Below are 26,001 nucleotides of genomic sequence, written 5' to 3' on the forward strand. Positions count from 1 at the left end.
ATAAGAATATGAGTTTTTGCACACAAGTCAGTGAGTGAAGTGTTTGCCAGACACGTCACAGTTCATACCAGTCTCTGGCTTAAAATTATTTGATACTTCTGCTTGTTTTCAAGACAGATTTGAGCATTTGAAGGTTTTTTCTGCCCCTTAGCTGCTCAGGAGGAGGCTGCTTCCAAATGTAAGGTACTTGCAGAAATCAACATGCTAGTGCAGCTGCTGCTCCGTAAAGGAAAAGCAGCGACCAGCAGCTCCCTGTGAAGCCACTTTTCTACAGGCATTTCACGCGTGGCTCTGCAGCGAGGTCACTTTGGGCAACTGCGCAGTGCTGTGCATGTGCCCCAGGCTGGCACAGAGATGCAGGGCTTTGACATGGGCTGCCACACTGGGGTTGCCATGCATGATGGCTTTCTCTGGCTAGACTGCAGTTACGCACACATGCACATGCAAAAATATCATTGGGATTACAGAGGATCAAAAGTAGACTGGGAGCCAAAAAGATCAGACAGTTGGGGGAAATTAGAGTGCAGCAAAAAGGAGGAATGGCTTCAGTGTGTGCATGAGCTGTATGATAATCAGTGCACTGTAGTTATTGCTTTTGTCGTATATCAAGCTCAAGGCTGTACTCAGTACAGTCACACTGCTGCTTCCAGCATTGTGCTCCAGAAACGAACTCGAGGAAAAAAAGTTACTGGGAGAGTGATGAGAACTTTAGGGAACTAAAAGGGAGCTGAATAATGGATTGCATGATGTAGATAGGTTTGAGGAGTGGATTGCAGACTGCCCCAATGAATGAACAAAAAGTGAAATTTAATTTTTTGTTACTGTCACTGTAGCATCGGGAAGAGAAGGAGTTTGAATTGTAGAAGGAGCAGGGGAGGACAGATTTTAAGGGTGTTCTGCTAAAAATAGCGAGGGTCAGGCATGGCTTGTTCTTGGTAGGAAAAGGCCACGTTAGACAAATCTCTGAGTGCTGTGGGGAGGCACGACCCCCTGTTGGAGCTGTGCTGGAACACGGTGGCGTTTCGCTCTCTCAGTGCTTGCGGATAAGTCCGCTGCTTTGGCATCTGTTTCGGCTTCGGGATAACTAACCCTAGGGGTGCTGCCTGGGAGGAGCACTGGGTAGCCCCTTGGCAGGCGGTGAGCGGTCCCTGGAGAGGTGCAGCCGAGGGGAAGGGCTGAGCACCGATCCAAAACACGGTGCCGCCGCCCGGGCCCGGGCCCAGCCCCCGGGCCCGGCCCCGGCCGCTCGATCGCCCGCCCGCTGTCCGCGACACGTGGGAGCCCGCGCCGGGGGCGCCATGGCCGCGCGCCGCCGCCGGCCACTCAGGAGGCGGTATTCAAATCACTGCCCGGCATCAGCCAATCAGAGGGGAGGGGGAGGGGCCTCGGTCCCCGCGGTTCCCACGACGAGCTTCATTGAGGGGGGAGCGCGGCGGGCGGCGAGGCGCTGGGAGCCGTGGGGAAGCTGAGGTACTGGGGATACTGGGAGGTACTGGGAGCACTGAGAGCACTGAGCACGGCCGGCTGCATGCATGCATGCATGCATGCCAGAGGGCCTGGGGATCGCAGCCTTATCCTGACAGTCGCCCCCAAGGGATGTGGGGAGTAATGATTTGCCCATCAGGCACTGGGGTACCAGGGGCTCCAGCCACGGGTGGCAGTCCATGGGCAGTGGTGGGCAGCGATGTTGGCGTGTTTTGTGCTGCATCCCTGGCAGGGGAGTGCTTAGGCTTCTGTCAAGCATTTTTTGTGAACAAGTCAAGCAAACATGACCCAGTGTGAGGAAGGATGCTGCAAAGCTGGCACCTAGTACAACTTGCTGTACTGAAAATGAGTGCACTGACAAACAAAAATTATAGCTTTGTTTTGGCATTGATGTTTGGTCTTGGTTGTTTTGGGGAGCAGCCACAGCCTTGATCGGCTGCTCTGACTCAAATGTCTATGTTTAGAGCAGCAGTGGCATGTTCACATCTCAGATGCTGGTCTGATTTCCTGTCCTCTGTTGGTGCCTCCTCCAGGCAAATTAGGCAGAACCCTCCCAGCTCAGATCACATTCTCATATCCGAGGACTTACTCTCAAATCTTGCAGGACAGAGGAGGTGATGGTGGGCAGGATGCTTGCAAGAAAACAGAACAGAAATGTGGATCCCAGCTGTCGTACTAGCAATGCTTGTTACCTTCACAGTTTTGCAGTCCACTGTCCTACAGGTCTCAAAATTTTAGCAGGATTAACAGGAGTCTCAGTGGGTTTCCAAATTTCCTAAGCTGCTTAGAGTGATCCCTTTATGACCAAAATAATTAAGAAGAAAGGTTTAGTTTTTGTGCCTTTTAAGAGAGAAAGAACATTTCCACCAAACAAACAGCAGGACATGTGCATCATTCCCTCTGTTCACAAGGACTCCCAAACTGAGAGGTATCAGCAGTTGTTTCAGGGTGCAGTACCCCTTCTAAAAGAGGTCTCTGCTAGAGCACATTCTTTTATTACCTGTATTTACATGCATCACCTTGTACCTGAATTCCCTTTGATTACAGTATTGACAGTTGGGAGCAGCAAACTTCAGTCTGGAAATAACATTCCTGCTTCCACAGCTTCTTCTGCTGCAGTTCCTTCCTCCTTTTTCTCCTGGCTGGTCCCTGCCAGTAGCCCATCAGCCAAAGATCTTCGTCCCTGCTATGCACAATGTCTGGTTCAGTGGATGACGTGCCTTGCATGAACTTTGAAGCCAACATATTTGCAAAGAGCCTGTGCCAGCACTGTTTCCGAGCCGCAGGGGCTCACCAGCATGCTGTCCAGGTGAGCTCCTCCATCCCACCTGCAGGCTATTGATACTTCATTAAGGGCCTCTTTGTTCTATACTGGGACTCCACCTGCCTTTTTAGAGATAGAAGTCCCAAAGACAAAGGCTCGGCCAGGATTTCTAGATTTCTTGGTGGGGAAAACCTCTATGGGCATTCCTTTCCAGGCATAGGAACGCTTAATTTAACTGTGCCAGACCAAAGCTGGGAACCAAGCTGAACAGGGAAGTGCTGGACACTGGATATGAGGGGCTTGATAGCCTCTCCCTAGAAGGGAAAGCAGGGGTGTCACAGATGCAAAGCTACAAGCAGGGAATTGGAGACTGGCAGAGCAGGGACCCGCCCTGTATTAATCTCTGATTGACTCTTGCTGGCATTTACAGCTTTGCCTCACCTTAAATATGGTCCTAGTTGATTCCCTATGGCCTCAGCTGTTGGCTTGGGGCCAGGGTTCAGTTCTGTCTCTGAGGCAGCTTCAGCAAGATGTTCCCAGAGGAGAAGGCAGGAGAGGGGTTAATCTCATGGGGTTTTGGGCTCCAGATACCTTGATCCAACACGATCCTTTGGGACAGGACTGGACACACAAGCTACTTGGCTGTCTCTGACTGGGCAACAGCTGGTTTCATGTTCACAGAGGGTTTCGTGTTGTTTGACGTCCTCCAGGAGCGACTGGCCAGGGATGATGAAATAGTAATGAGCCTCCCTCTCTTTTTCTCACCCTCTCCCCCTCTCCTCCTGGCCTTGGGCCCTCTAAGGTTACCTCAGCCCTTCACCCTCGATCTGCTCAGAGCTGTCAGCTCTGAGTGAATCCTGGTGCAGGCGAGACGCTGGAGGGAAGGCGGCGCAGACAGCCGGCTCCCCGGAGCCTCCCCCACTGCTGCTCATAAGCCCCGCAGGTAACGGGGGCCAGGGAGAATGCTGAGACGCCTGCAAGCCCTGACAGAGAGAGGCAGAGGCTGAGACTACAGCCTTTTCTGCAAAAATCTTCCTTCCTCTTGGCTCCTCTGCCTCTCCCTGAGCTATCCCGCTAGTGAGGGAGAGCAGCTACCAGCAGCATTGCTGCCAACATGGCGGGGTCAGTTTCCCTGAACCCTCATCCACACATGCAGTCTCTGGGATGTCCACAGCATTCAGCATCAAATAGGAGCCTGCTGGGCCTCCCTGGCCTCTTGATGTAGCAGAAAAATCTCAACGGTGGGCTGGGAGAGATATCAAGAGCCCTGGAGGCCAGGCTGCTCTCAGAGGTAGAAGGAGCAGGCATTTCCAAGGGGCAGCCTTCATCCTCATCCTTGGCACGCTGACAGCACCATTGCACCCCTTCTCCCTCGCAGGATCATGCCACGGAGGTCACAGGGCGCGATGCCTGCAGCGACGCAGCCCCAGGAGAGCCCTGGGACTCCCTGCACATTTTAGCCCCGCAGTGCGAGGTATACGTGTGCGTGGGCCCGGCGGAGGGCACGGAGCGGTGAGTACCAGCCGGGAGCCCTGCTGCTCCAACGAGCCCCTTCGGTGGGGAGAATGGAGGAGGGGGAGCGGGAAGCCAAGCAGAGGGAAATCAGCTGCCTTTTCCCTGATGCTCTGCACACCGGTGCCTGGGAAAAAGGACTGAGAAACCCCCATGCCATGCCCTCTAATCATTCCTCTGGGCTGTCCCTGGAGAGGTCAGGAAGCCCCTGAAAGAGTCTACTTCATCCTCATTCTCTCCAGAGCAAGGCTGGTGGTCTCAGGATGGACTCTGCCAGCCTCTGCCCATCCAGTAGAGAGTGAGTCAGTGTGGCTTGGGCTGCCAGTGCTGTCACTCGCCCCTGAGCTCTGCGGGCTGTACTGACCACCAGCTGTCCTCTCTCCCTGCCCCACAGCTGGCACGAGAGCAGGCGATATCCCCCACTCAGCCCCGGAGCTGAGGGTGAGCACAGAGAAACTGGCACCGACCCCAGCGCCTGTGCTGAAGCCAACTCCACGCTCGCCAGGGTGAGATGGGGATCTCTTGTGGTTTGGGTTATTTTGGTCTCCCCAGCTCCCTTGGCCCTTCAATGCCACTTTTGCTGGGCCCATTCAGCAGATTCCTGGGCACACAGACATGTTGAATTTGCTCCTCTGGCTCTCCTGCCTTGAGCAGATGGAAGAAAGAGTCCGTCATGTGCAGGGAGGTGGATTTGATGATCCTTATGGGTGCCTTAAAACTTGAGATATTCTATGATTCTAAGGTCCTGAGATACAAGGGAGGGATCAGCTGAGACTCTTAGTCTCCGCAAAGGAGGCTCTCCCCCTAAAGAGCTCATGAGATTTGCTCTTGGACACTCCCATGTGGACTTTTCTATGTCGTTTCTTACCGTCATTGGTCTGGCATCATCTTAAACTCACACAGCTCCTCTTCTGGTTCCTTTAACCAGCAGCTTTGAGCTGAACAGGCTGTAAGTTTTCATATATACTCTTACCTCCTTCCAGCCCACAGAAGCTAGTAGTCCCCATTGCAGAGATCTGCCCTGTCTTGTCTCCCAGGAAGGGAAAATGACCCGGTTGTGGGACAACACTGTGGGATCGGGCAAACAGGACATGATGAGCTACTTGGGCCATAAGGAGGAAGTGCGGTCACAAGCCCCACAGGCAGACAGACCCAGGTGGGCTCAGCCTGTTCCCTCTGGATCCTGGGTGAGAACTGAAGCCCAGGGCTTTAGGAAAGAAATCTGTCCACTGAAAGCAGGTACTCTTGGTTTGCTTCTGCGTGAGAGCCTGGTTCTGGTTTGCTTTCCACCCAGGGGTCTCTGAGGTTCAAGGCAGATCTCTGTTTAGATTTAGCATCTCTCCATCTAATTCTGGTCCCAGGAAGTGTTCAACACATCCATGGGCACTATATGAGAGTCCATCTCTGTGCGTGCTGACTGTGAACCGTGGGAGTCTCGGGTGCTCTCTATCTGCATGGTTTGGCATGCCCTCAGCTCAAAGTGCTGTGTTCCAGTGCTCCCACCCTGCCTCGAGGGAGTCTGGGTTTTATCTCTGCCCTCCTGGACCATTTCTAGCTCTCCTCCGAAGACCTGCTTTGCCGTGGACGTGGTGGCATCCCGCGTCGCTCGCGCCTCCCCCAGTAACGGCCTTCTCCCCGTCCCAGAGCGCCGTCCTGCCAGCCAGAAGCCTGAGGAGAGCTGGCCAAAGCACCGAAAAACTGACCCTCCCTGGGCATCCACCCTGCCACGCGCCCCCGCTGGCTCCCCACCGGCCCGTAGCAACCTGCTGGGTGGCAGCGGGCACCTCTCTGGCCCACGGGGCCAGGAATCCCACAGGCAGCCCGGCAGTGGGGCTGCAGAGGCGCGGCACGGGCTGGAGAGGCAGCAGTACACGGTGCTGGCAGACCTACCCAAGGCCAAGCGCCTCGGCCAGCGGGACGGTGCTGACCGCTATGGCTCCCGGACACTCAGCCCTGGCCGAGTGGAGGTGGAGAGGATATTTGGATGCGAACGCAGGTGAGAAGTAACAGGACTCCACAGTGGTCAGAGGCAGGGGATTGCCCTTCCATGCTGTTGGGGGGCCCCTTCTGAATCACCGTGCTTCGGGAGGAAGGCAGAGCTAGATGGCAGAGCTCAGCTTTCAGCTGTGCTTAAGTTTCCCTCAAAGCAAGGGTTGGATCTAGGCTCAGAGCCTCCTCCATTGCACTACACGGGCAGCTGAGGCTGTTGGAAAGGTGGAGCTAAGCTGCACTGCTAGAAGAGAGCAGCTCACCTTCCTCATCCTCACAGCCACCTGGAAGCTGCAGGACATGCTGCAAAGCAGGGCTCCCCACAGTTAAAGGGCCAGGAAAGAGGTGTTCTCCAATCCCAGCATCAAAGCTCCCCAGGTATCCCGCATTCACTGTAGGAGCCACTCAGGAAATGATAAGTGATGCCAAGAAGTACCCAGTAGCTGTTTAGGCTTTAGCTGGAGGAGCAAGAGCAGCTCCAGTATTGGTAGCACAAGGGAGGAGGGGACATGGAGAGGGAATGGAAAGGTATCCTGGGCAAGTGGGTGGGATTCCTCCAAAGATGGAGGGAAGCCTGAGGAATATTGTGAAGAAGACATGGGTAAGGCAGCAGGATATGAAAGCTGAGGTGGTTGGTGGGGACAGGGAGAGGCTACGGCGCACACAGTGTCTGGGGCAGGTGGAGGTCTGTGGGGTCAGGCTAAGGTGGAGCAGGGTTTGCAGGGGCGCTGCTTCCAAGCTGAGCAGGCTGGCAACTGGACAAACTGTGTGTGCCCACAGGAAATCAGAGACACTGGAGGCCTTCCAGGCTCTGGAGGAGGGCCGTGTAGACCGGCTCGATGGCAAGACGCCGGTGCCACCCAGCAAAGGCCACCTAACTCGGAGGCGGTCCAGCCCCAACCTGCCCAGGGAGGTGAGGCTTAGCTGCACAGCAGGACCTCATCCCAACTCTGCAAGCTGAGTTGCTTTTTCCTGTCACTTTTTCCTCTTCTTCTGCCATGTGCTCCTCTCTTTCATTCCCTTTCTCCCTCTTCCCTTTAATCCCAGCTCTCCTTCTGTCATGGATTGGGACTCTTGGCTCTTAAAATGCAGCAGCCCTTTCACCCTTTGCATGCGAGAGGCTTCTCTACAGTATGGACTGGCTCCATGCACAGGAATGCAACTGCTCTCTGGGGAACCATTTAACCAAATCACCTGCCAGCCCTAATCTTGTTCTGCTCAATGGCGCTTTTTTAAGAGGATCCCTGCTCTCTCTCCCCTGTGACCCAGGGTCAGCGGCTCTCCTGGCAGCTCGAGCAGCGCAGCAGAGACCCCAAGGAGCCCCGGCGTTCCCCCAGCCCAGCTCGGCACCCCGAGAAGGCCAGCAGGACCCGGGGGGACTCCCCACGCCCTGCCAGCCCTGGCTGGCTGCTGGATAGAGGCAGCCGGAGCCCGCGCTCTGCAAGCCCAGCCCGCAGGTTGGAGAGGAGAGCAGGGGAACCCGTGAACCCTCCCTGTCACCCTGAGAAAAGCTGGAGAAGCCGAGGGGAGCCTGCCCGGCCCCCAGACTCAGACAGGGGCCGAGCCACCTGGCAAGCAGGGGGTATATGGCAAGCACTGGAGAAGAAGAGCCGAGGGGATTCCCTGCACCCCACACGTGCTGGGAAGGGCTCAGATAACATCAGGCTGAGCCGAGCAGGGCCACCACCACGGGCCCTCAGTCCTGGGAGACACACAGAGAGCACAAGGAAAAGCCAAAAGGAGATCTCCCCTCCCAGCTTAGTGCCGGGGGCAGAGAGGCAACGAGTGAAGCGTGGGGAGCCACTGCACCTTGCGGGGCCCAGGAAGCCATCGGAATGCAGCTGGCAGAGCCTCCGGGAAAAGCTGACCTCCTCCCAGCCCTCAAAGGGCACCAGCAGTGAGTGGAAAGGCCGAGGCAAGCCCCTGCGCCCCACAAGCCCAACACGACCACCGGAGCAGGACTGGAGGGGCCGGGGGGATGCCCAGCAAGCACAGGTGTGGGAGAAGGACTGGAAGCGCCAAGAGATGCCCGTGTGCCATGCAGATGTGATGCGCCAGCTGGAAAGGGACTGGAAAAACCCTGCCAGATGTCTGGATGGGGGACTACGGCCGGATGACAGCTGGAAAAGGCCTGAGAGTCCACAGCGTCTGGAGGAGGACTGGAAGGGTCCCGAGCACGCACGAGATGCACACAACCCAGAGAAGCCATTGGAAACTGACTGGGGGAACAAGAGTCTTCTCATTTACCAGGTGAGTAGGGCAGGAGCCAGAGGTGATGGGGACCCTGCAAGGCCTAAAACTGGCAAGTACAGGCTGGGTGGGTCCACTGGGTTGCAATTCTGTGCACCCTGATTCCCTTGGATCCTCTGCTTCTCCAGGGAAACTGTACTGCCTGCCTGGCACTGGGAGGAGGGAAGATGCTTTCTTCCCTGCCTCACGCCAGGAGACGGATGCTCGGATCTGGGAAACTGAGGTGAGGACTAAACCCCAATGGCTTCAGCTCCTGCTTTCTCCCCTGCAGCCCCAGCTGGGTGGAAGCACCTTCCCACCACAAAGCAGCACTGGCTCCTCAGGAAGCCCGCAGCCACATTTGAATGCCAGTAAGAAGCACAAGGTAGGGGCCAGGCCCTGGGGATTGTGAGGAAGGGCAGCTGCCCTTCTCTGGGGGTCACTGAGGGCAGGACCTAGGTCTCCAGCACTTGACCTGAGCGGTTCCAGAGTGGTGCTGCCTTCCCATGATGTCCTGAATGCCGTGCTCACAAGCATTCCCCTTCTCTTTGTCCTTCTCCCATTTCTCAGGTGGGGAAACTGAGGCACAGAGCCTTTTTGTAAAGCCAGAGAAGGGCAAACAGTAGACCTGGGACTAAAATCTCAGTACAGCTGCTTTCCTTTGCTTTATTATTGGCCAGTGCTGTGATGGCACTGAGGGTTTTACAGGGATGAAGTGGGCTTTAGTGGTGTGAAAGAAGATACAGTGCATTGTGTTGGCATTCCTGCGAAGTGGCATTGCAGCAGCTATGGGGGGCTGCAGAAAGTATTCCGGGAGCCCATGTAGCTGGCAGCTGCACACAAGTTCCTGCCTCTGTCCCCCTGTGTGCACATCAGTCATCTCAGCCAGGTCATCCTCTGCTAAGACCTGCCCTTGTTCTTTATACAAGGACAAACGGCAGCCAGGAAAGAGGCTGTCAAAGGTCTCTGAAACTCGAAACGGGTGACATCCTCTCCCTTACTTCCCAGCATCAGGCCAGAGAGGAGCCCAAAGCCCTGAACTCACCCTGTACAGATCGCCCCACCTGTGCCAGGTTTCTTCAGCACTGAGCTCTGGCACCTTCCCTTTGCCTTGCAGCAAGAAGCATCACCTTGGTGTGATTGCATAGTAGAGCCTGGCATTTTGTGATGCACAGCCCCCCTCCCCTTTTCCTTTGGGAACCTCTCTAGCAATTCCCTTTCCCGAGGCCAGCTGGCATGGCTCTCCAGGGGCACTGGGAGTCTCCCCATGACCTCCTACCACCCCTGTGACGAGCCCAGAGAGGTTCAGTTCGTTGGATAAAACCGAGTAGCCTCAGGATCCAAGGCGAGGACTCCATTGTGTGCACTGCTGAAAATCCCTGCCTTCGAAAAATCCCAGCCTGAGAGCAAATCCTGCCTGGGTACAGGCTGGACTCCTGGCAGTCCTATCCCGGAGCTGCAGCGGCTGAGCCCGTCCCTCCCAGGGTTTCACCTCTCCCGGGCCAGCGGGGCGGGAAAGAGACACGGCTCAGCCCCAGCATCGCCCCCATCCCGTCCCGTCCCGGCCACAACGCCCCGGAGCCACCGCCCCTTTCCGTGCGGACCGGCGGCCTCGCCCGCCCCGGCGGCTCCATTGGCTGCGGGCGGTCGGGGCGGCGGCGGCGGCTGCCATTGGCGTGGCCGGGTCCTCCCAGGAAGTTCTGGGGGGGAGGAAAGAAAAGTTTTTTGGGGTGGTTTTCTTTTTTCCCCCTCCTTTTCTTTTCCTTTTTTTTTTATTTTCCCCTTTGGGGAAAAAAAAAAAAAAAGAAGGAAAGCGGCGCGCGGGATCGCGGGGCGGGCGGCGGAGCGGGCATGGTGGGGCCGTGGAAGCCGCCCGGGCGCTGAAGCCGCCCCGCCGCCCTGGCTGCCAGCGCCCGGCCCCGCCGCGACCCCGGCCCCGGCCCCGCCGGCCGCGGCGCCCCCGCAATGACGGTGAGTCGGGACTCGGGGTTCGGGGCTTGTCGGGCCGTGGTCGCAGGGACTCCTCCTCCGGAGCCCGGGGGACAGCCCGGGGCTGGGAGGGGGCGGGGGTCCCCATCTGTCAGCCGCCCCCTCCGGGGGTCTCTGGAGCCGCAGCTCCCTGGGGCACTCTGGCCCCCGGACTCCAGGCTGTGGCGGTTCTTCCTTGGTTCCCTTCCCCGTCACCGTCGGGGTCCCCCCAGAGCTCCCCGTGGCCGCTTACGGCCCCGGTGGGCACCACCCCACCCCGATAAGCGTGAGCGTGGACCGGGCTGAGGCCAGGCCAGCTCACCGCACCTATGACCGCAGTCGCATGCGAAATTGGTGTCCCCCCCGGGCGTGGGGAGCTCCGGCTCCCTGTGGGAAACCGATGCGGTTTGGGGCAGGGAGCATCCCACCCCTGGGGCGAACTTTCCTTGGCACAGGCGGCTGCCGGCCGCGAGCGGGGTAATGGAGGTGACAGGCTGGGCTGTGCCCGCCCGCCTTTCGCACGGGGGCGGTGGGAAAGGGAGAGCCCGTCGTCCGCTGGCTCTTCTCGCTGCACGCGTAGACTCGGGACCTGCATGTGTGCTCCAGGCTGGGAGTGATTTTGCTTTCACCCAGCTGAGCTGGAGCGGTTTTGCTTTGTGTTTTGGCCCGGGGCCCACGCCTTATGAAGTGGGTTCCCTTTTTAGAGAAGAGGAGAGGAGACATTGTGTTTTCCGGGAGGCTTGAGAGCCCCTTGCACCATCTCCCGGAGGTGGGAGGAAGCAGTGCCTCAGAACCTGCTTTGCTGAGGAGATTTTGGGAAGAGCAGGCTCGTGATGAAAGGACACACCTGACTATCCTGCTTGGACACTGAGCTTTTTCAGCCTCCCGCAGCCTCTTCTCCTCCACTTCTCCATCCTGGCGCCTCAGTACCACCCGGGAGCAATTCCTTTGCTCCCACCCTGTCCCTTTTCCTTCTTTGGTGTTTACATTCTTCGGATACTTACAGACTGTTATCACCTTCCCTGTAGCCCTTCTTCAACCAGAGCAGGCAGCTGCCGCTCCTTAACCTGCTGTTGCAAGCCAGTCTTTCCAGAAATCACCTATGTCCCCAGCTACCTGAGGCCCCCTCCAGTGCCTTTACCTGGCCAGCTGTCGGGCAGAACATAAATCTCTGATGGGCATGGATGCAACTAGGCAAAATCACTGCCACCACCTCCCAAGCCATCCTCAGCCCCGAGCTGCGGGGCTGTGCATTTTGCCGGGGGTGCATCCTGCCACATCATTGCATCTCTGGCACCCGGATCTCTCCCAGCAGCTCGGCTTTCCTGGATGTTTCCTCCTCCCACTGCTAGGCCGTTTCCTCTGGATGAGGGGTTCTATTTGAGCCCCACACTCTTCTCTGAGTTTTTTATGCTGGGTGACGAAACTGGATTTGGTTGTGGGGAAGGGAAGAAAAGTGGCTTTAAGCACTTTGTGTATCAACTGAGGCCTCTACTTATGGTACTGACCCCACTATGACAAGAGTAGTTCCAAGACAATTCTATAGAGCTGCAGCTTTGTGTCAAAGGCTGGCAGGAAAAGCAGAAACCCTGTGCAGTTTGCCTGCTTGGGAAAAGCCCTCCAGGGGAATTTTCTGGCCCCAGCACTGCATTGGGGGCAGCAGTTTTGGCAGGACTTTGTGGCAGTTTTTCCAGCGGCATGCATCCTGTTAATAGTAATTGTTTTGGCACCTAATGCTTTGGGATTGTAAATCCTCAATAAGATGAGACCCAGCTGATCTGTACAACAGCCCCACTGTCTCCCTATATTGTTTTTCTGCCTCCATGGAGCCTGCCCATCTCTCTCTCTTCTGCTGAGTGCACGTGGGTCCCAGGAGGGGGGTGGTTGTACTTTGATGTTTTGTCTCCTTTCCTTCCCTCTCACCACTCTGAATTCAGAGCTGGAGCTTAAGTCACCGGACTGGAAGGAATAACGGGAAAAAGGGTAGAGCTGCTGCCACGGAGAAAGAATTAAATTTTGGGGTGCTTTCTCAGGGCAGCAGCAGAGCCACCACAAATCTGGGTTGATGGGGGTGCATAAATCCCCCTTGTCTCCTAGGTGCCAGCAGTGCCTGTCAGCAGGAGGTGAGGTTTGGGAGCCCCCCATGTCCTTTCGCTCTGGTTTCCCCCCCTTCCCAGGGAGCTCAGGACTGCCGGATGCTTCTGGCCAGGCCTGAAGCTGTAGCAGGCAGTGACCTCCCCTTGGCAGGACTCCTTGCTCCTGCTTGAACCAATAGCCAGAGCGCCAGGGTGGGCCGGCACATACTCTGCTCTTGTGGCCCCATAACCTTGGGTGTAACCCACGAGCAGCAGCTCAGGGAGATGAAAGCAGGGACAGGCTTGGTCTGGCTGTACAGCCAGGGAGCTGGGCTTGTGGGGCAGCTGTGGCTGGTCACTGGGCTTGTTCAGGGGATGTGGAGTGGCCATCGGCTGCTGAGCCACCTCCTTCTCTCCTGCTCCGTCTCAGCTGGTGGTTGTGACATGTGGGGACTGCTGGTGGCTTCCACAGGACTGGCAGGTCTGGTGCTGGACCTCTGGGAAGTCCAGCTCTGGTACCGTCACTTCTCCAACACTGTCCCTGCCTTGGAAGGGGCAGGTTGGCAAACTGACTTGTATGGGAGAAGAGGCGTTGGACTGAATTCTTGGATGGTGCAACTTCCTGGGAGCTGGCGGGGTGGGAGGAGGGACCAGCTCGAGCCTGTTTGGCTGAGGGCAAAGCTAGGGAGAGAGGTTCCCCTGAGTCAGCTCTCTGGTGCTCCACCTTGGGAAGAAGATAAACTGGTTGGGATGCTGCAGCAGCGACATGAGGTTAGGAGGAGGCAGAGAGTGCACGGGAACTTCTTTGTGGCACAGGGTAATCTGGGTGAAATTCTCTTCATCCTTATCTGCTGTAGCTGTGGCTGGGCAGAGGGCAGACTGTAGCGGGGGGGAGCAGACAGAGCTGGGTAAGCAAAAAACTCTCCGAATCTCAGAGAGGGTTGAACCTTGGAGGGAGTGGGGAGAGGATCAGGCACTGACTTCATCTCTACCCTGGGGCACATCGTTTAAAGTCAATGTGTTTTCACAGCTGTTGAATTGCCTCCTGTAGGTTTTTGGTGAGAGCTGAGCTACTATGTTTTTAATAAATGATTGGTGGTGAAGTTACCAGAGGGACGTAGCTCTGGGGCATGGACAACCAGAATTGGGACAAGGCGTGTCTGGTTCTTTGTGTCTTTGTCTCCATCTCTGAGGCAAGCCCCATTGGTGGTGGTGGAGCATTCCCTTCTGCCCACTCTCCTTGTCCCTGCCTCCCCTTCTCTGAAGAAATACCTCTGAGGCACCTTGTGGAAACCTCTTTGCTGCATATTTTCCTTTACTTTTTTTAAACCTTTTCCCTTATCTCCTTCTTCCTCTTACAGGAATGACTGCTGCTGAGACCTATGCCCAGTTTTCTTTTGCCATAGGATTGCATAGCCCCATGAGTTTCCTAAAAGGCTATTCCTATTTTTGTTCTGCTGCAGGGCACTCACCTTCCACCCCTGGCATGGAAAGCCCTTTTGTGGGTCACTCCAAAACAGTAATTCTCTTTTTTTTTCCCAGCCGGATCTTCTCAATTTCAAGAAGGGATGGATGTCCATCCTGGACGAGCCTGGAGAGGTAAGCCTCAGATGAGAGTCTTCCTCTTCCCCTATCCCCTGCTGCTGGAGAGCCCTGGTGAGCTAGCTGATTTCCTTCCTCCTTGTTTACTGAGGTCTCTCCTGCTGGAAAAAGGCAGCGGGAAACTCTCAGTGGAGGTGCCTTGCTCTGTGTGTGGACACAGAGGTTCATCGAGTGCCTCTCTCCCAGCTGAGGGTCGTGAGGGGGATCTGGGAGGGAGGAGGGGGAAGAGAAGGCCAAGAGGTCGTAGTGCAGAGCGTCCCTCCTTGTTCCTACACTTTCCCTGGTAACTGCCTATCCATTTCCCTCCTGTCTTTTCCCTTCCCTCCCCCTGCCCGACGCGCCTGCAGTGGAGGAAACATTGGTTTGTGCTGACCGACTCGAGCCTGAGGTATTACCGGGACTCAAATGCAGAGGAGGTAAGCATGGCCAACCTTCACCAGCCCTTTCTTCCTTCCTGGCCAAGGGGCAGAGGAGCACAGCTCTGGCATGACCAGGGATAGCAACAGCACCATGTCCTCCTGAGGGATGGCTGAGGTGCCAAGCTGCTCTTTGCCGAGGGGTGATGAAGAGGATGAAGGCAGGGTGGCAAAGTCTTGAGGGGGGGGGCTGTCAGTGGTGGGAGGTGGGGAGAAAGGCTGGTCCTGTGGCTGGGTATGTGGGATGCTCTCCATCCATGCTGCTGGCAGCCCTTGGGTTGGAAGAGGCCATGCTGTGCTGGGGAACTGAGCCTGGTTCCCAAAGAGCTGAGCCTGGCTCCCAGGGAACTGTGGGATGAAGGCAGAGGTGGCCTTCTTCAAAGCTGCCCACGCACTGATGTCCCAGCGGGTGGCTGTGCTTGCAGGCTGATGACCTTGACGGAGAAATCGACCTGCGTTCCTGCACGGATGTGACGGAGTTCGCGGTGCAGCGCAACTACGGCTTCCAGATCCATGTGAGTGCCCGGCACCGTGCACACAGGGCAGCAGCATCAAGGGGCACGGGGGAATGTGTCCTCCCTGCCGAGATCCTGAGAGGCGATTCATACAGATCTTGTGCCAGCTTGGTGGCCTAAGGTTGTTTTTTTGGCACGTGGGTGACAGTGCTCTGTGGCATCAGGGCTGCCTGCCTGCAAAGGAAGGAAGGAGGAGGAGGAGGCTTTGCAGGGCTGGCTGAAGCCTGTACTGGAGGCAGTCCAGGAGCCAAGCTAAATGCCAGGAGTATCTGAGTGACGTGTTGGCCAAGGCAACTTTTCCACAGCTGCGGGGGGGAGTGGTGAGCACTGCAGATCTCGATGTATCCTGGCTGACCATGATCTGAGTGACAGCCTGTACCCTGGATCCAGCCCCAGTACAGTTCTGTCCTTGGCTATTTGTTACAGAAGCAGGAGGTGGCTGCTAAGGCAGCATGAGAAATGGTATTTCTGTGGGTATGCAGGGATGGGCACGTCATGGTCTGGGTTTCCCTGTGCCCTGCTGCTGTGCTGGCGCCTGACTCCTGGCACCTGAACAACTGGATTGCACCAGTGCATGTTTGGCCCAGTATAGTAGATATTTTTGCTCCTGATGAACGAGGAAGAATGATGAGGAAGACTCCATCTTATCAGAAGGTTAATTAAATACTTTATTATACTATATTATTCTATACTATATTACATTACATCTAAACTGAATCTGCCAAGCACTTAATTTCACTCCACTGCACTGGATCTCATGACTGTCAGCCAACAGCCCCAACACACACACCTGGATTCAATTGGTCAGTGAATCAAAACACTCACACCATAATCTAATTATCAATTCCTTTCATGTAAACAATTTTCTACTATGTATTCTACTTGTGAACAACACAGGAGTAGTAAATGAGATAAGAATTGTTTTTTCTTTCTCTGAGGTTCAGAGACTATGAAACCTAGAAATATTCTTGGGAAGAATTGTGCCTTGCTTTTCTCTGTGAAGAGAAATGTAACTACAGCCCAGTGTGCCAGCAAGGGTTTTTTTGCCTTTGCTTGGAGATGGTCTCATGAAGGATCCCCCTCAAACACCCCTCCCACCTCTCCTCTCCCATCCTTCCACATGTCCCCAAGAGTCTGAGACAGAGGGCGGCCTTTCTGACAGCCCAGCAGTGGTGTATGCCTGTGGTTGTGGGTCTCACGGAGCAAGAGGGAGCTGCTGCACATCCACTGGGTGATGAGAGGACCTCTGTCACCTCCCTGTTGCAGACAAAGGATGCCGTCTTCACCCTGTCAGCGATGACCTCTGGCATCCGGCGCAACTGGATCGAGGCCCTGAGGAAGAATGTGCGCCCAGTCAGTGCTCCAGACGTCACCAAGTAAGAGCTGCCCAGTGCTGCTTGTCCTCTTCTCCCTTGCTGTCCCTCTACCCTGACTGGCAGGGGCAAGGAAGGCCCCTCTGGAATTCTCAGCGCTACCAGAGCAGCCCTGCCCTCTGCTCCTTCTGGTTTGGTTACACCAGCCAGTGACAGGGATTGATAACCTGATGGCTCCCTTTCTTGTACCTGCTTTTTGCCTCACCACTTAAGTTTAGATTGGTTTCTCCACCAGCCTAGCTGGAACCAGGGTGGATCCTTGCCACCTGCTGGAGAAATCCATTTCCCTGGGGGATGGGATGCTACAGGCCCAGCTCTGCACTCAGGGTGGGGTTTTGTAAGGCTGGGCTGAGTGAGGGTCTGAGCCCTGAGCAGTTGGCAGTGCCTCTGCTGGCATCCTTTCCCACACGGTGCCTCTCCTTCACCAGTTCCTGCTCTGCTTTCAGACTCCCCGACTGTGACAAGGAGAACTTCCGTAACTGTGTTCCCCAGAAAGGCTCACTCCGGACGGAGGAGCAGCAGCGGCCAGGCTCGGGCTCCGAGGGGAACTCCAAGGGCAGTCACTGGAAGGCAGATGGGCAGCGCCATGCCTTTGACTATGTGGAGCTGTCTCCCTTGCCACAAGAGCCTGGAAGTCAGGGGTCCCTGCAGAGGACGAAAGGGAGCTTGAAGGTCTCGGAGCGAGCTCCCAGGTATGAGGAGCTGGAGCGGGATCTGGCCATCCGTTCAGAGGAGAGGAGGAGGTGGTTTGAGACCCCCGATGGCAGGGTCCCCAACAGCGATGGGGGGGATGGCCCAGCAGGAGATCCTGCCCGCAAGGCCGGGAAGCAGGACCTCCCCACTCCTCCGCTTTCGGAGGAACAACGGATTCGTCTGAATGAGGAGATAGAGAAGAAGTGGCTGGAGCTGGAGCACCTGCCCTTGAAGGACTTGCGGCAGGTGCCCTTGACAACACTGCTGAACCAGGGCAAGGGAGGCCAGGGAGACACCAGTGAGGCGCTGAAAAAGGAGGTAAGAGCGAGCATCCCTCCTCTCTGAAATCTCTGGGATTCTGGTGGCCCCTTAATGTGGTACTTGGCTACAGGAGGCTCTGCAGAAGAGCAAGGCAGAGGTGCAGGGGGATGTTAGTTCTTTCTGGCTCCTCGAGTGCATGGAAGCTTTTGGAACCTGGTAATGCAAGGCTAGAGGCCAGCTCTCACACATCTGCAGAGGTCCCCCAGAGCATGTTTTGGTCCAGGATAATTTATTTGGTGGCACTACTTGTGTGGAATCTATGTTTCCTGGGAGTACATTCACAGCCTTTCTTCTCTGGCTATTCCCAAGCCTGCAAGCTCTTTACCTGCCAGCCTTTGAAAGGAGCCATGCTGTGGTGGTTTCCTCCAGCATGGATCCACCTCTGAAAGCTGGGATGTCTCCTCCCTTCCTTACTGGCACTAACCAGGCTGGGGCTGGCTTTGCCAGTGTGGTCTCTTGGCAGGCTGCTGGGGGAGCAGAGGCCTCCATTGGCCGTGTGTTGTCCTCCCCATCCCTAAGCCCAGGGCTTGGATGTGGCACATTGGTCAGGCCATGGCACTTTTCCACCCTTGGCTGAACACCTTTCTCTGTCCTCCCTGGCCCAGATCCAGTCACTGCGGGCACAGCTGGAGTCCTGCCGGGCCAGAAACGAGAGCCTTCGGGAGGCAGCAAAATCCCAGGGGGACAGCCATGTGCCCCGAGGGTACATCTCACAGGTGAGTAGAGTGCCAGACCCAGGGCTTGGGGGTCACTCCCAGTTCCAAACTGGGAAATTCTGGCACACAGCTTACTGCCGAGCAGGTATCGCTAATCATTGGGTTGCCATGGTGACACTAACTGGGCCCATTTGTAATCAATGTTAATTACATAAAGGCTGGTGCATGTTGCCTAGCCTTAAAGGGGCCAGGGTTATAAAGGGAGAGAAGGATAATTTGGGGAGCGGTGCAGGATCTGTGTCTTGCTTTGCCTGTGAGCACAGTGCTGTGCTGGGCCGTGGGGGTGAGCCATCCCCCAGCTCAGGAGTGGGTCAGCAGCTTCCTGCTGAGCCTCTGGTCATTCCCTGGTGGTTTGGTGCTCACCACATGTGGTTCTTGCTAACTGAGGCTCCCACGTGTCTCATTAGTAGCAGTCAGTCAGTCAGTCCCTGGGGACAGCCCGAGCCCTGAAGGTCACTTTGACAGCGCAGCCCATTCGTTTGCTGGGACAGCACGTGGGAGAGCCAGCAAAGCAGAATTTGCTCATGCTTCATCCTCTCACTTCTCTTTGTTTATTTATTTTCCCCTCTCATGGACTGATCCAAAGCAAGCAGGGTCACATCCCGCAGGGATTTCCTGTGTGGAGGCTGCTGTTTGACTGTAGAGTTGGATTTTCAGGATGGGCCTTATGTGTTGGAAGATACTGGGGCAGAGGGGGTTGGCAGGGCAGGAAATTGGTGATGGTGAAGTCTGTTCAACAGGGTTGGCTGTACCTAGCACAGATAAAGAAACCCAGAAGCCTTGTAGCACCCAGCCCAGACAGCCTTTTCCAGTCTCTGTGTTATTTTGTGATTTAATATTACAGCTTACAGGCCTCTTTATGGTAAAAAAAAAAAGTCAAAGCAGTGGGGAGGAACTTCCTTATCTTCCTCATAACTTGGCTCAAAAAGCCAGCATTTCACATCTGAGGCCAAACTTGGCCTTTCCCCAAAGGATTCGCTCTCTCTGTCTGCCAAGTGTTGCAGCTGGTCCCTGGATAGATCACCAAATTGGTTCCTCACCTTTTCCTCTGTTCTGTGAAGCTTCTCAGCTTCCCTCATCACAGTAGAGAGGAGTAGCCAGGAAGGGTTTGCATTCACACATGTTCCAGTGTCTTTTGTATGACTCTTAGTCCTCAGTGGGGAAGGAATGGGATGGCAAGGAGCTGTTGGGGGATGTGATAACATCTTAGCTCTCTGCTGATGTCCTGGACGCCCAGGCTATTAACCATCATGGCACAGTTTGTTGGTGAACAAAGCCTTCCTGGGAGGCTCAGGGAGGCACTGCCAGCATCTAGAAGGGGAGTGAAGGCCAAGGTGGGAACCTCTTTGCTTTGCACTAACCCAAGTTAATCACAGCACTCAGCATAGAAAGAATCCCCTTGGTCTCAGCCATCAGAAAGGAGGGAGAGCTGTGTGAGGAGGATCCCTAACCACTAGGCTGTGGGGAAGGCTCTTTGGCAGCCTCCATCATGTCACAGGGTAGTGCAGGGTGTCACTTCTCAGGAGAGGAGGCTCGGTTTTCATTGATTCCAGGGGATGCTGCTTCATTTAAAAGGCAGATACTGAGATGCAGTTCCCACTGTTGATCTCTTACAGCCAGGCAGTGCAGCCTGGTGTAGGGTTGGGACGGTGGTGTCAGGTATGTTATTCCCAGCTCCTGGACCAAGAGGGATGTTCCTGTCTTGCTGCTTTAGTTTTAATTCTTCCTCTATAAAGCACAAAGTGGGGTTGCAAGATGTGTGTCCCTGTAAAATGGTTGTTTCAGTGATTAAAGTGCCACCTCACTTTCAGAAGGAAAAGACCCTCCTGAGAAGTAGTCTCACTTCTTTCAAAATGTCTCTGGACTTGCAGCAAGGTGCCTGTCCTTGCCCAAGCCCTTCCTCCTTCTCTCCTGGTCTCTCACACCTCCTTTCCTCCTCACAACAGGAGGCCTGTGAGCGCAGCCTGGCTGAGATGGAGTCGTCCCACCAGCAGGTGATGGAGGAGCTGCAGAGGCACCACCAGCGGGAGCTGGAGCGGCTGCGGCAGGAGAAGGAGCGGCTCCTGGCAGAGGAGGCGGCGGCAACGGCAGCAGGTAGGAGCAGACACCAAGCTGTGCCTCTGCTCAGCTGGTCCCTCCTGCCTCTCCCCAAATGTCTCTTGCCAGAAGCCAGACGTCCCAGTAGTCTGGAGCCACACTGTTGACTGTACTGGTGTGAGGCTGGCGCTCCTTGGAGCACGAGCTTTGGTGCTCCTCGCTCCTGCAGCGCTGGTGGAGATGGGGTGGTAACTATCCTGAAGGAAATGGGGTCATGCCTCTGGGTGGCTGCACTTTCTTGTAGGTGGGCAATGCAGGAGATAGAGAGCTCCCAGAGTGCCCTGTGTTAGTCCCCTTGGCAGCATTGATTATCCTAGAGTGTGGAGTTGGTGGGGAATACCCTGAGGGAAGAAGGGGAAGAGGAGGAATCTGCAGAGACGGATCTGGGAACCTGCAGTGGAGAGACCTTAGGTAGTTCTCTGGTGTGTTTTCCATGAGGCTGGCACAACCTGATCCCCCGTTTCTCACTGTCCCCCTCTGCAGCCATTGAGGCACTGAAGAAAGCCCACCGGGAGGAAATGAATAAGGAGCTGGGCAGGACACGGAGCTTCCAGCAATGCAGCTCACTCCCAGAGGCCCTCCAGAAGCAGCACCAGTAAGAAAGCATCTCTCTCACTCCCCTTGCCCAATGATGCCGCCTTGTGCTGCTGTCACCACACTCTGCAGCTCTAGTCCTGAGCTTTTCCTCCTGCCATTTCCCCAGCTCCCTCCTCAGGGCTAGTGGGTGCCTGGTAGTGGCTCCCAGGGCTGCTGCAGCTGTAGGGAAGGGAAGTTTGTGCCCTGCTTGCCTCTTTTCCCTAAAGCACCTCCCTCATACCTATAGTTATTTCCCCTCTGTATTCTTTATGGAAAGCTCCTCCATTTCTTCTGCATGGCTTGGAGCTCCAAGAAGCACCATGCTCATGTGCAGGAGTGTGGGAACTGAAGCTCGGGTTCACAGAGAACATTGTCTTGTGCTAATGACTGATGTGGGCAAAGGCTGTCCATGGTAGGGGGGAAGGCAGTGCCAGGGGCCAGGAGCTGGCAAGGGTTTTGGGGCAGCAATGAGCCGGTGCCTCTTTGGCAGGTTGGACATGGAGTCGCTGAAGCGGGAACTGCAGGTGCTATCTGAGCAGTATTCCCAAAAGTGCCTGGAAATCGGGGAGCTCACCCAGAAGGCAGAAGAGAGGGAGCAGATATTGGAGCGCTGTCAGCGGGAGGGGAAGGACCTCCTCCAGAAAAATCAGGCAAGAGAAGGGCTTTCCTGCCAGCAGAGAGGAACACTGGAGCATGTTCCTCCTTCACACAGCACAGCCCCTCTGTTAAAACTCCCCTATTTGCTCATATTTCTTCCCTTCTGAGATTTTATCATCAGAAATAAAAAGATTAAGATTTAGAGGCCGTCTTAACCGTGGCGTTAAATATGGCGAGTGTACTCTGCTGGATGTAGATGCTGCCATTGCCTCTGGTTACAACATGGTCTCCAAGCTGCACAAGGGCTGCCATGGAGATGGAATGGTCAGGACAGTGAGAGCTATGTGCCACGGCTACTCTGACGTCTTTTGGCTTTGCCTGCAGGAGCTGCAGACCCGCCTCTCGGATGAGATCGGGAAGCTGCGGAGCTTTATTTCATCGCGGGGCTCTGGGGACCGCGCCTCGCACAACAACGAGCGGAGCTCCTGCGAGCTGGAGGTACGGGATCCCCCTGGCTGCCCCGCTGCCTCCATCCCCGCCTGTCCCGGGGGTCTTCTCCTCTTGATGGCTTTGGCTTGGAGCAAGTGGGAGGGGGTGACGGATGGAGCGGCGCAGGAAGCAGAACGCAAGGCTCCCCTCTGCTGCTCTCTCAGGCTGCTTGTGCCATTTCCTGCCCCAGCCCTTCTGGCCTTTCCTTCCTTTCCCACCGCTGCGCTTGCGCCACGGCCTGCCAGCCTTTCCGAGGCGGTGGCTCTTGAGTCACCCCTGGTTCCTCTCCCCCTTCTCTGCCCAGGTGCTGCTACGGGTGAAGGAGAATGAGCTCCAGTACGTAAAGAAGGAGGTGCAGTGCCTCCGGGAGGAGCTGCAGATGATGCAAAAGGTCAGTGTTTTCTGAGAGCAATTGGGAAAGAGCAGGAGAGGGAGGGCAGCGAAGCAGCAGGACTGCATATCAGCAGGCTCTGGCTGGGTTTGATGGGATGCTCAATACAAACCCCCTTGTCGCCTGTGCTGCTTGTCCTTGCTGACTGCAGAGCACAGAGCAGCTCCAACAGCACAGACTGGCAAACGGTGACCTTGTACAAGGGAGGAGTCACAGAGCTTCTGATTTCCCCGGATGTATGCACACATAAGCATGGACAAGACAGGAGACTGCCTTCTGCAAGTGGGAAACCTGGGTGAAGGCTGCCTGGCATTCTGCTTCCCTTAGTTGTCCCCTCCCTGAGTGGATGGGTTTCCTTGGGCGCTGTTTCTGGGTGTGCTGCTCCCTCCACTGGCAGCAGCTCCTTCAGAGGAATTTTCAAAGGCCCCTGCCAAAGGGGAACCTGAAAGAGGCTTTGGACTTCAGTGATGCTCCAGGAGTTTATAACTTACTCACATAAGTTTTTGGCCATATAAGCAGCTGCACCCAGCTGTCTCAGTAGCCTGCATTCTGGTGGGGTTATGTTTCCCATATGGCTGCCCCACATGCACACAAGATGTGTTAAAGCCCAGATTACCTCCCCATCCTAGTGCTGTACATCCCTGCTGCTGTGGAGCCAGTGTCTGCATTCTTCCCTGGACTGGTGTTTGCAAAGTGATAACCACCATGCTCTTCTCCTGAATGGTTTCTGCCTGGCCCAGACTGGGATGGGCTTCAAACCCAGAGCTAGCTCTCCCCTACTGGCTTTTCTGCTGGGCTCACTTTGCTGCCACCCTCCCTAAAATCAGCCCTGCAACCTGCCTGACCCCTCTCCCTCCCCTGGCAGGACAAGAGATTTGCCTCAGGGAAATACCAAGACGTCTATGCAGAGCTGAATCACATTAAGGTGCGCTCGGAGCGAGAGATCGAGCAGCTGAAGGAGCACCTGCGCCTGGCCATGGCAGCTCTGCAGGAGAAGGAGTCGCTGTGCAACAGCAAGTAACGGTGAGCCTGGCCATGCTGGCACGTGTTCTGTGGGGGCAGGTTGCTGAGACAGGCTGCTGCAGGGCCATGAAAGCTGCCAGTTTCTCCTGTTCCACTCAGTTTTGAAACTTTAGGCTTAAACTCATCCTTCTCTGCTTCTTGCATCCTCTTGGACCGCACTGCTGGCCCTCCTACTGTCCCTGATGTTCTCCCAAGGGCTCCAGCCCCCTTTTCACGGTGCTTTTGATGCAGCCAGCGCCAATCACTCCTCAACCAGGCTGCTTGTGGGAGCCAGGCAAATACTGGCTTTTGCCCTGTGGCTTGGGTACAGCATGGGTGGTTACGCATTCCCTGTGTAGGTAGTGTTTCTGCTCCCTTCACCTTTGAAGTGGTTTCCCTATCGCAGCACGATAATTTTAGGTCTGCATCAAAGCAGGCCTGACTAGACCCAGCCCTTCTCACATGCTCACCTGCAGGCATCTCTGCCACAGATGGGGGGGAGCGGAGTGACGGGAATGAGGGCATCCTGTTGTCCAGAGTGCTTCTGCTTCTTGCTTGCATTGGGCTCACCCTGTTCCACCAGCGCTTGCTGATGGGTGCTGAGATGAATGGGAGTGTAGCAGGGCACCAGACAGCCACCTCCCCAGGGAGCTGAAGGGATGGCATTTCTGTGCTCACTGGACTCTTTCTAAACCATGTCTGTTTTTGTCTCTCTCTAGGTCTGCTCTACATTTGTTATCTGTTCTTGTTTTGTATTTGCTCCATTCCTCACTCGTGGGGAGAGGGAGGTTGAATCCCTATCCATTGCCACCTTGGCAAGGAGTCCCACACACCCCCAACCTCCTCACTCCCTTTCCAAAGCTTTTTTGATGAACCCTTTTTGCCTGCATACCTGAGCACGTTGTTTGGACTGGCTCCTTACATGCACCTTCCTCAGGATTTTATATGTGAAAATTATATTTTGTAGAGGAATTTTTTTCCCCATGGAAAGGAGGAGAAGAGGAGGAGGAAAACTTATACTACGTCACCAGCATTTTTCTAACCTGAGAAAGAGAACCTGGTTTTTCCCCCTTTCCCAGCTCTGTTTCTCCTGGCCACACACAGCCACCTTTGGCACATACTCCGTCTCTTCCAAATGTCTCCGTGGTCCCCCTGGGATGTAGGGCAAGGACCGTGCTCCCCCTCCCGTGCCACCCCCGGGACCTGCGGAGGAGACACGCAAGCCATAGGGGGGAGCCGCTGGGGCTGTCTGCCATGGATGTGCTTGCCTGAGACGGCTGAAAGAGGACACCTTGGCAAGAGTCCACATGACCGAGCTCTCTCTCCGTGGCTGCCCTTTTGGCTCCTGCAAGAACCTGCATTGGCAGGAGCCCAGAGCCACGGGGCTTCTTCTTTCTGGGGAAGAGGAGCTGTGAGGCTGCTAGTGCACCCACCCGAGCCAGCCTCCCCAGGGTGACAGCTGCTGCTGCTCCGCTGTGCCCTTAACTTTTAACTTAATAAAATCTTCCCCTTTCGCTGAGAAAAATGTGTTCCTTCAGCAGAAGTCTTGCCACCACACCTAATCCAGTGGTGAGGGGGGTGGAGGTGGGTGTGGGTGTGGGTGTGGATGTGTGTGTGTGTTTGTGCATAATTTTTTAAAATTTTTTTTGAGGTTTTAGTGACCAGTTGCTTCCTTTCTTCAGGATTTGGTGAGGGAAAGCAACAGGAGCACCCCTGGCCAGAGAGTGAGAGGAGCCTTGCAGTGCTGTTATCCAGCAGTTTGCCCCGTCTTTGGTTTTGAGAGGGAAAATAATCTGCTTCACTGCACTGCTCCCAAAATTCCACATGGACCCTGAGCCTGGGCTACATTAGTTAATCCAGTATTGGTAGGGTACATGGCACTGCAAATTGCTGGCAGAGTAAACAGTATCTAGAGGTCCTGGGGCGATGACAGAGGTCATAAATGCTTTCTTCCTCCTGTTTTTTGGGTGAAGCATGTTGCTTTTTTGTCAGGATGGAGGACCTGGTGGTGACTACTACTCATTCAGCCTCATCCCAATATAAAAAGGAGCTGTTGTTCTACAAAGAGATCTAATTGTGGTCGCATGCTGGGGCTGGAGGCAGTATCTGAAGAAGGAAAGACAAAAGGGGTCAAGGAGGATTCTTGGAAGGAGGTAACATTGTTGTATTGGCTGAGAGATTGGAGTACTGTGAGACCTGGGGATGGAAGAAAGGTGTAAGAATGCAGTGGCAGCTGAAATGAGGGGTATTAGGGTGGCACTCTTTTGCCATGGTATTGGCATCCCCTAGGGCAAGAGGGTGAAGGCCTGCCCTTCCTTTGGGAAGGGCCACAGGGACTTACTTCCCCTAGGAAAAGCAGATCACTTTGTTAGTCACAAATTCTGGTAAAATTGGGTTGCAGATTTTAGTCACATGCACAAGGTCCTTGGGCAACCCAGTGGATGGTGCAAGAGTCCAAGCAGTGAGCTCAGCTCCCTACTATGCCTGTCAAGCACCAGGGCTTGCTGTTGATGGTTTTTGGCCTAGAAACCCTTCTGTCCCTGTGCTGCCCAAGGTCCAGGCTTTTCCCTCTGCCTCCCAGCAGGACATGGCTGTTGCCATCAAGTTTGAAGAGAGGCAGGCATTGGGGGGATTTGCCCATGGGATGGTAAGAGGTGAAAGAACAGCTCAGGGCAGCTGTTGTCAGGTTGC

General features: G+C 55.4%; 2 protein-coding genes across 5 annotated transcripts in view; both read left to right on the forward strand.

Moving 5' to 3' along the window:
- Window positions 1–10,072: 10,072 nt before the first annotated feature.
- EIF3L (eukaryotic translation initiation factor 3 subunit L) overlaps window positions 10,073–26,001 on the forward strand; it is a 59,277-nt gene continuing 43,348 nt past the window's right edge. Inside the window, exon 1 of the mRNA XM_059846415.1 lies at window positions 10,073–10,077. The gene's annotated coding sequence lies outside the window, so the exon portion shown is untranslated. The remainder of the gene's footprint in view (window positions 10,078–26,001) is intronic.
- Window positions 10,120–24,835, forward strand: TRIOBP (TRIO and F-actin binding protein). Of its 4 annotated transcripts, none has more exons than XM_059846414.1 (14): window positions 10,120–10,450; window positions 14,065–14,121; window positions 14,472–14,540; window positions 14,966–15,055; window positions 16,322–16,431; window positions 16,875–17,439; window positions 18,048–18,158; window positions 20,105–20,252; window positions 20,739–20,850; window positions 21,322–21,481; window positions 21,813–21,926; window positions 22,222–22,308; window positions 23,174–23,331; window positions 24,030–24,835. In XM_059846414.1, exons 1-13 carry the CDS (start codon window positions 10,445–10,447, stop codon window positions 23,327–23,329), a joined length of 1,785 nt encoding a protein of 594 aa, XP_059702397.1. In that variant the 5' UTR covers window positions 10,120–10,444; the 3' UTR covers window positions 23,330–23,331; window positions 24,030–24,835. The 4 variants fall into 4 exon arrangements, with proteins under 4 accessions (XP_059702397.1, XP_059702394.1, XP_059702395.1 ...); XM_059846411.1 differs by lacking the exon at window positions 10,120–10,450 and adding an exon at window positions 13,274–13,339; XM_059846412.1 differs by lacking the exon at window positions 10,120–10,450 and adding an exon at window positions 13,274–13,339 and having other exon boundaries at window positions 24,278–24,835.

The sequence above is a fragment of the Haemorhous mexicanus genome, chromosome 5 (assembly GCF_027477595.1).
Source record: "Haemorhous mexicanus isolate bHaeMex1 chromosome 5, bHaeMex1.pri, whole genome shotgun sequence".
Classification (NCBI taxonomy): Eukaryota; Metazoa; Chordata; class Aves; order Passeriformes; family Fringillidae; genus Haemorhous; species Haemorhous mexicanus.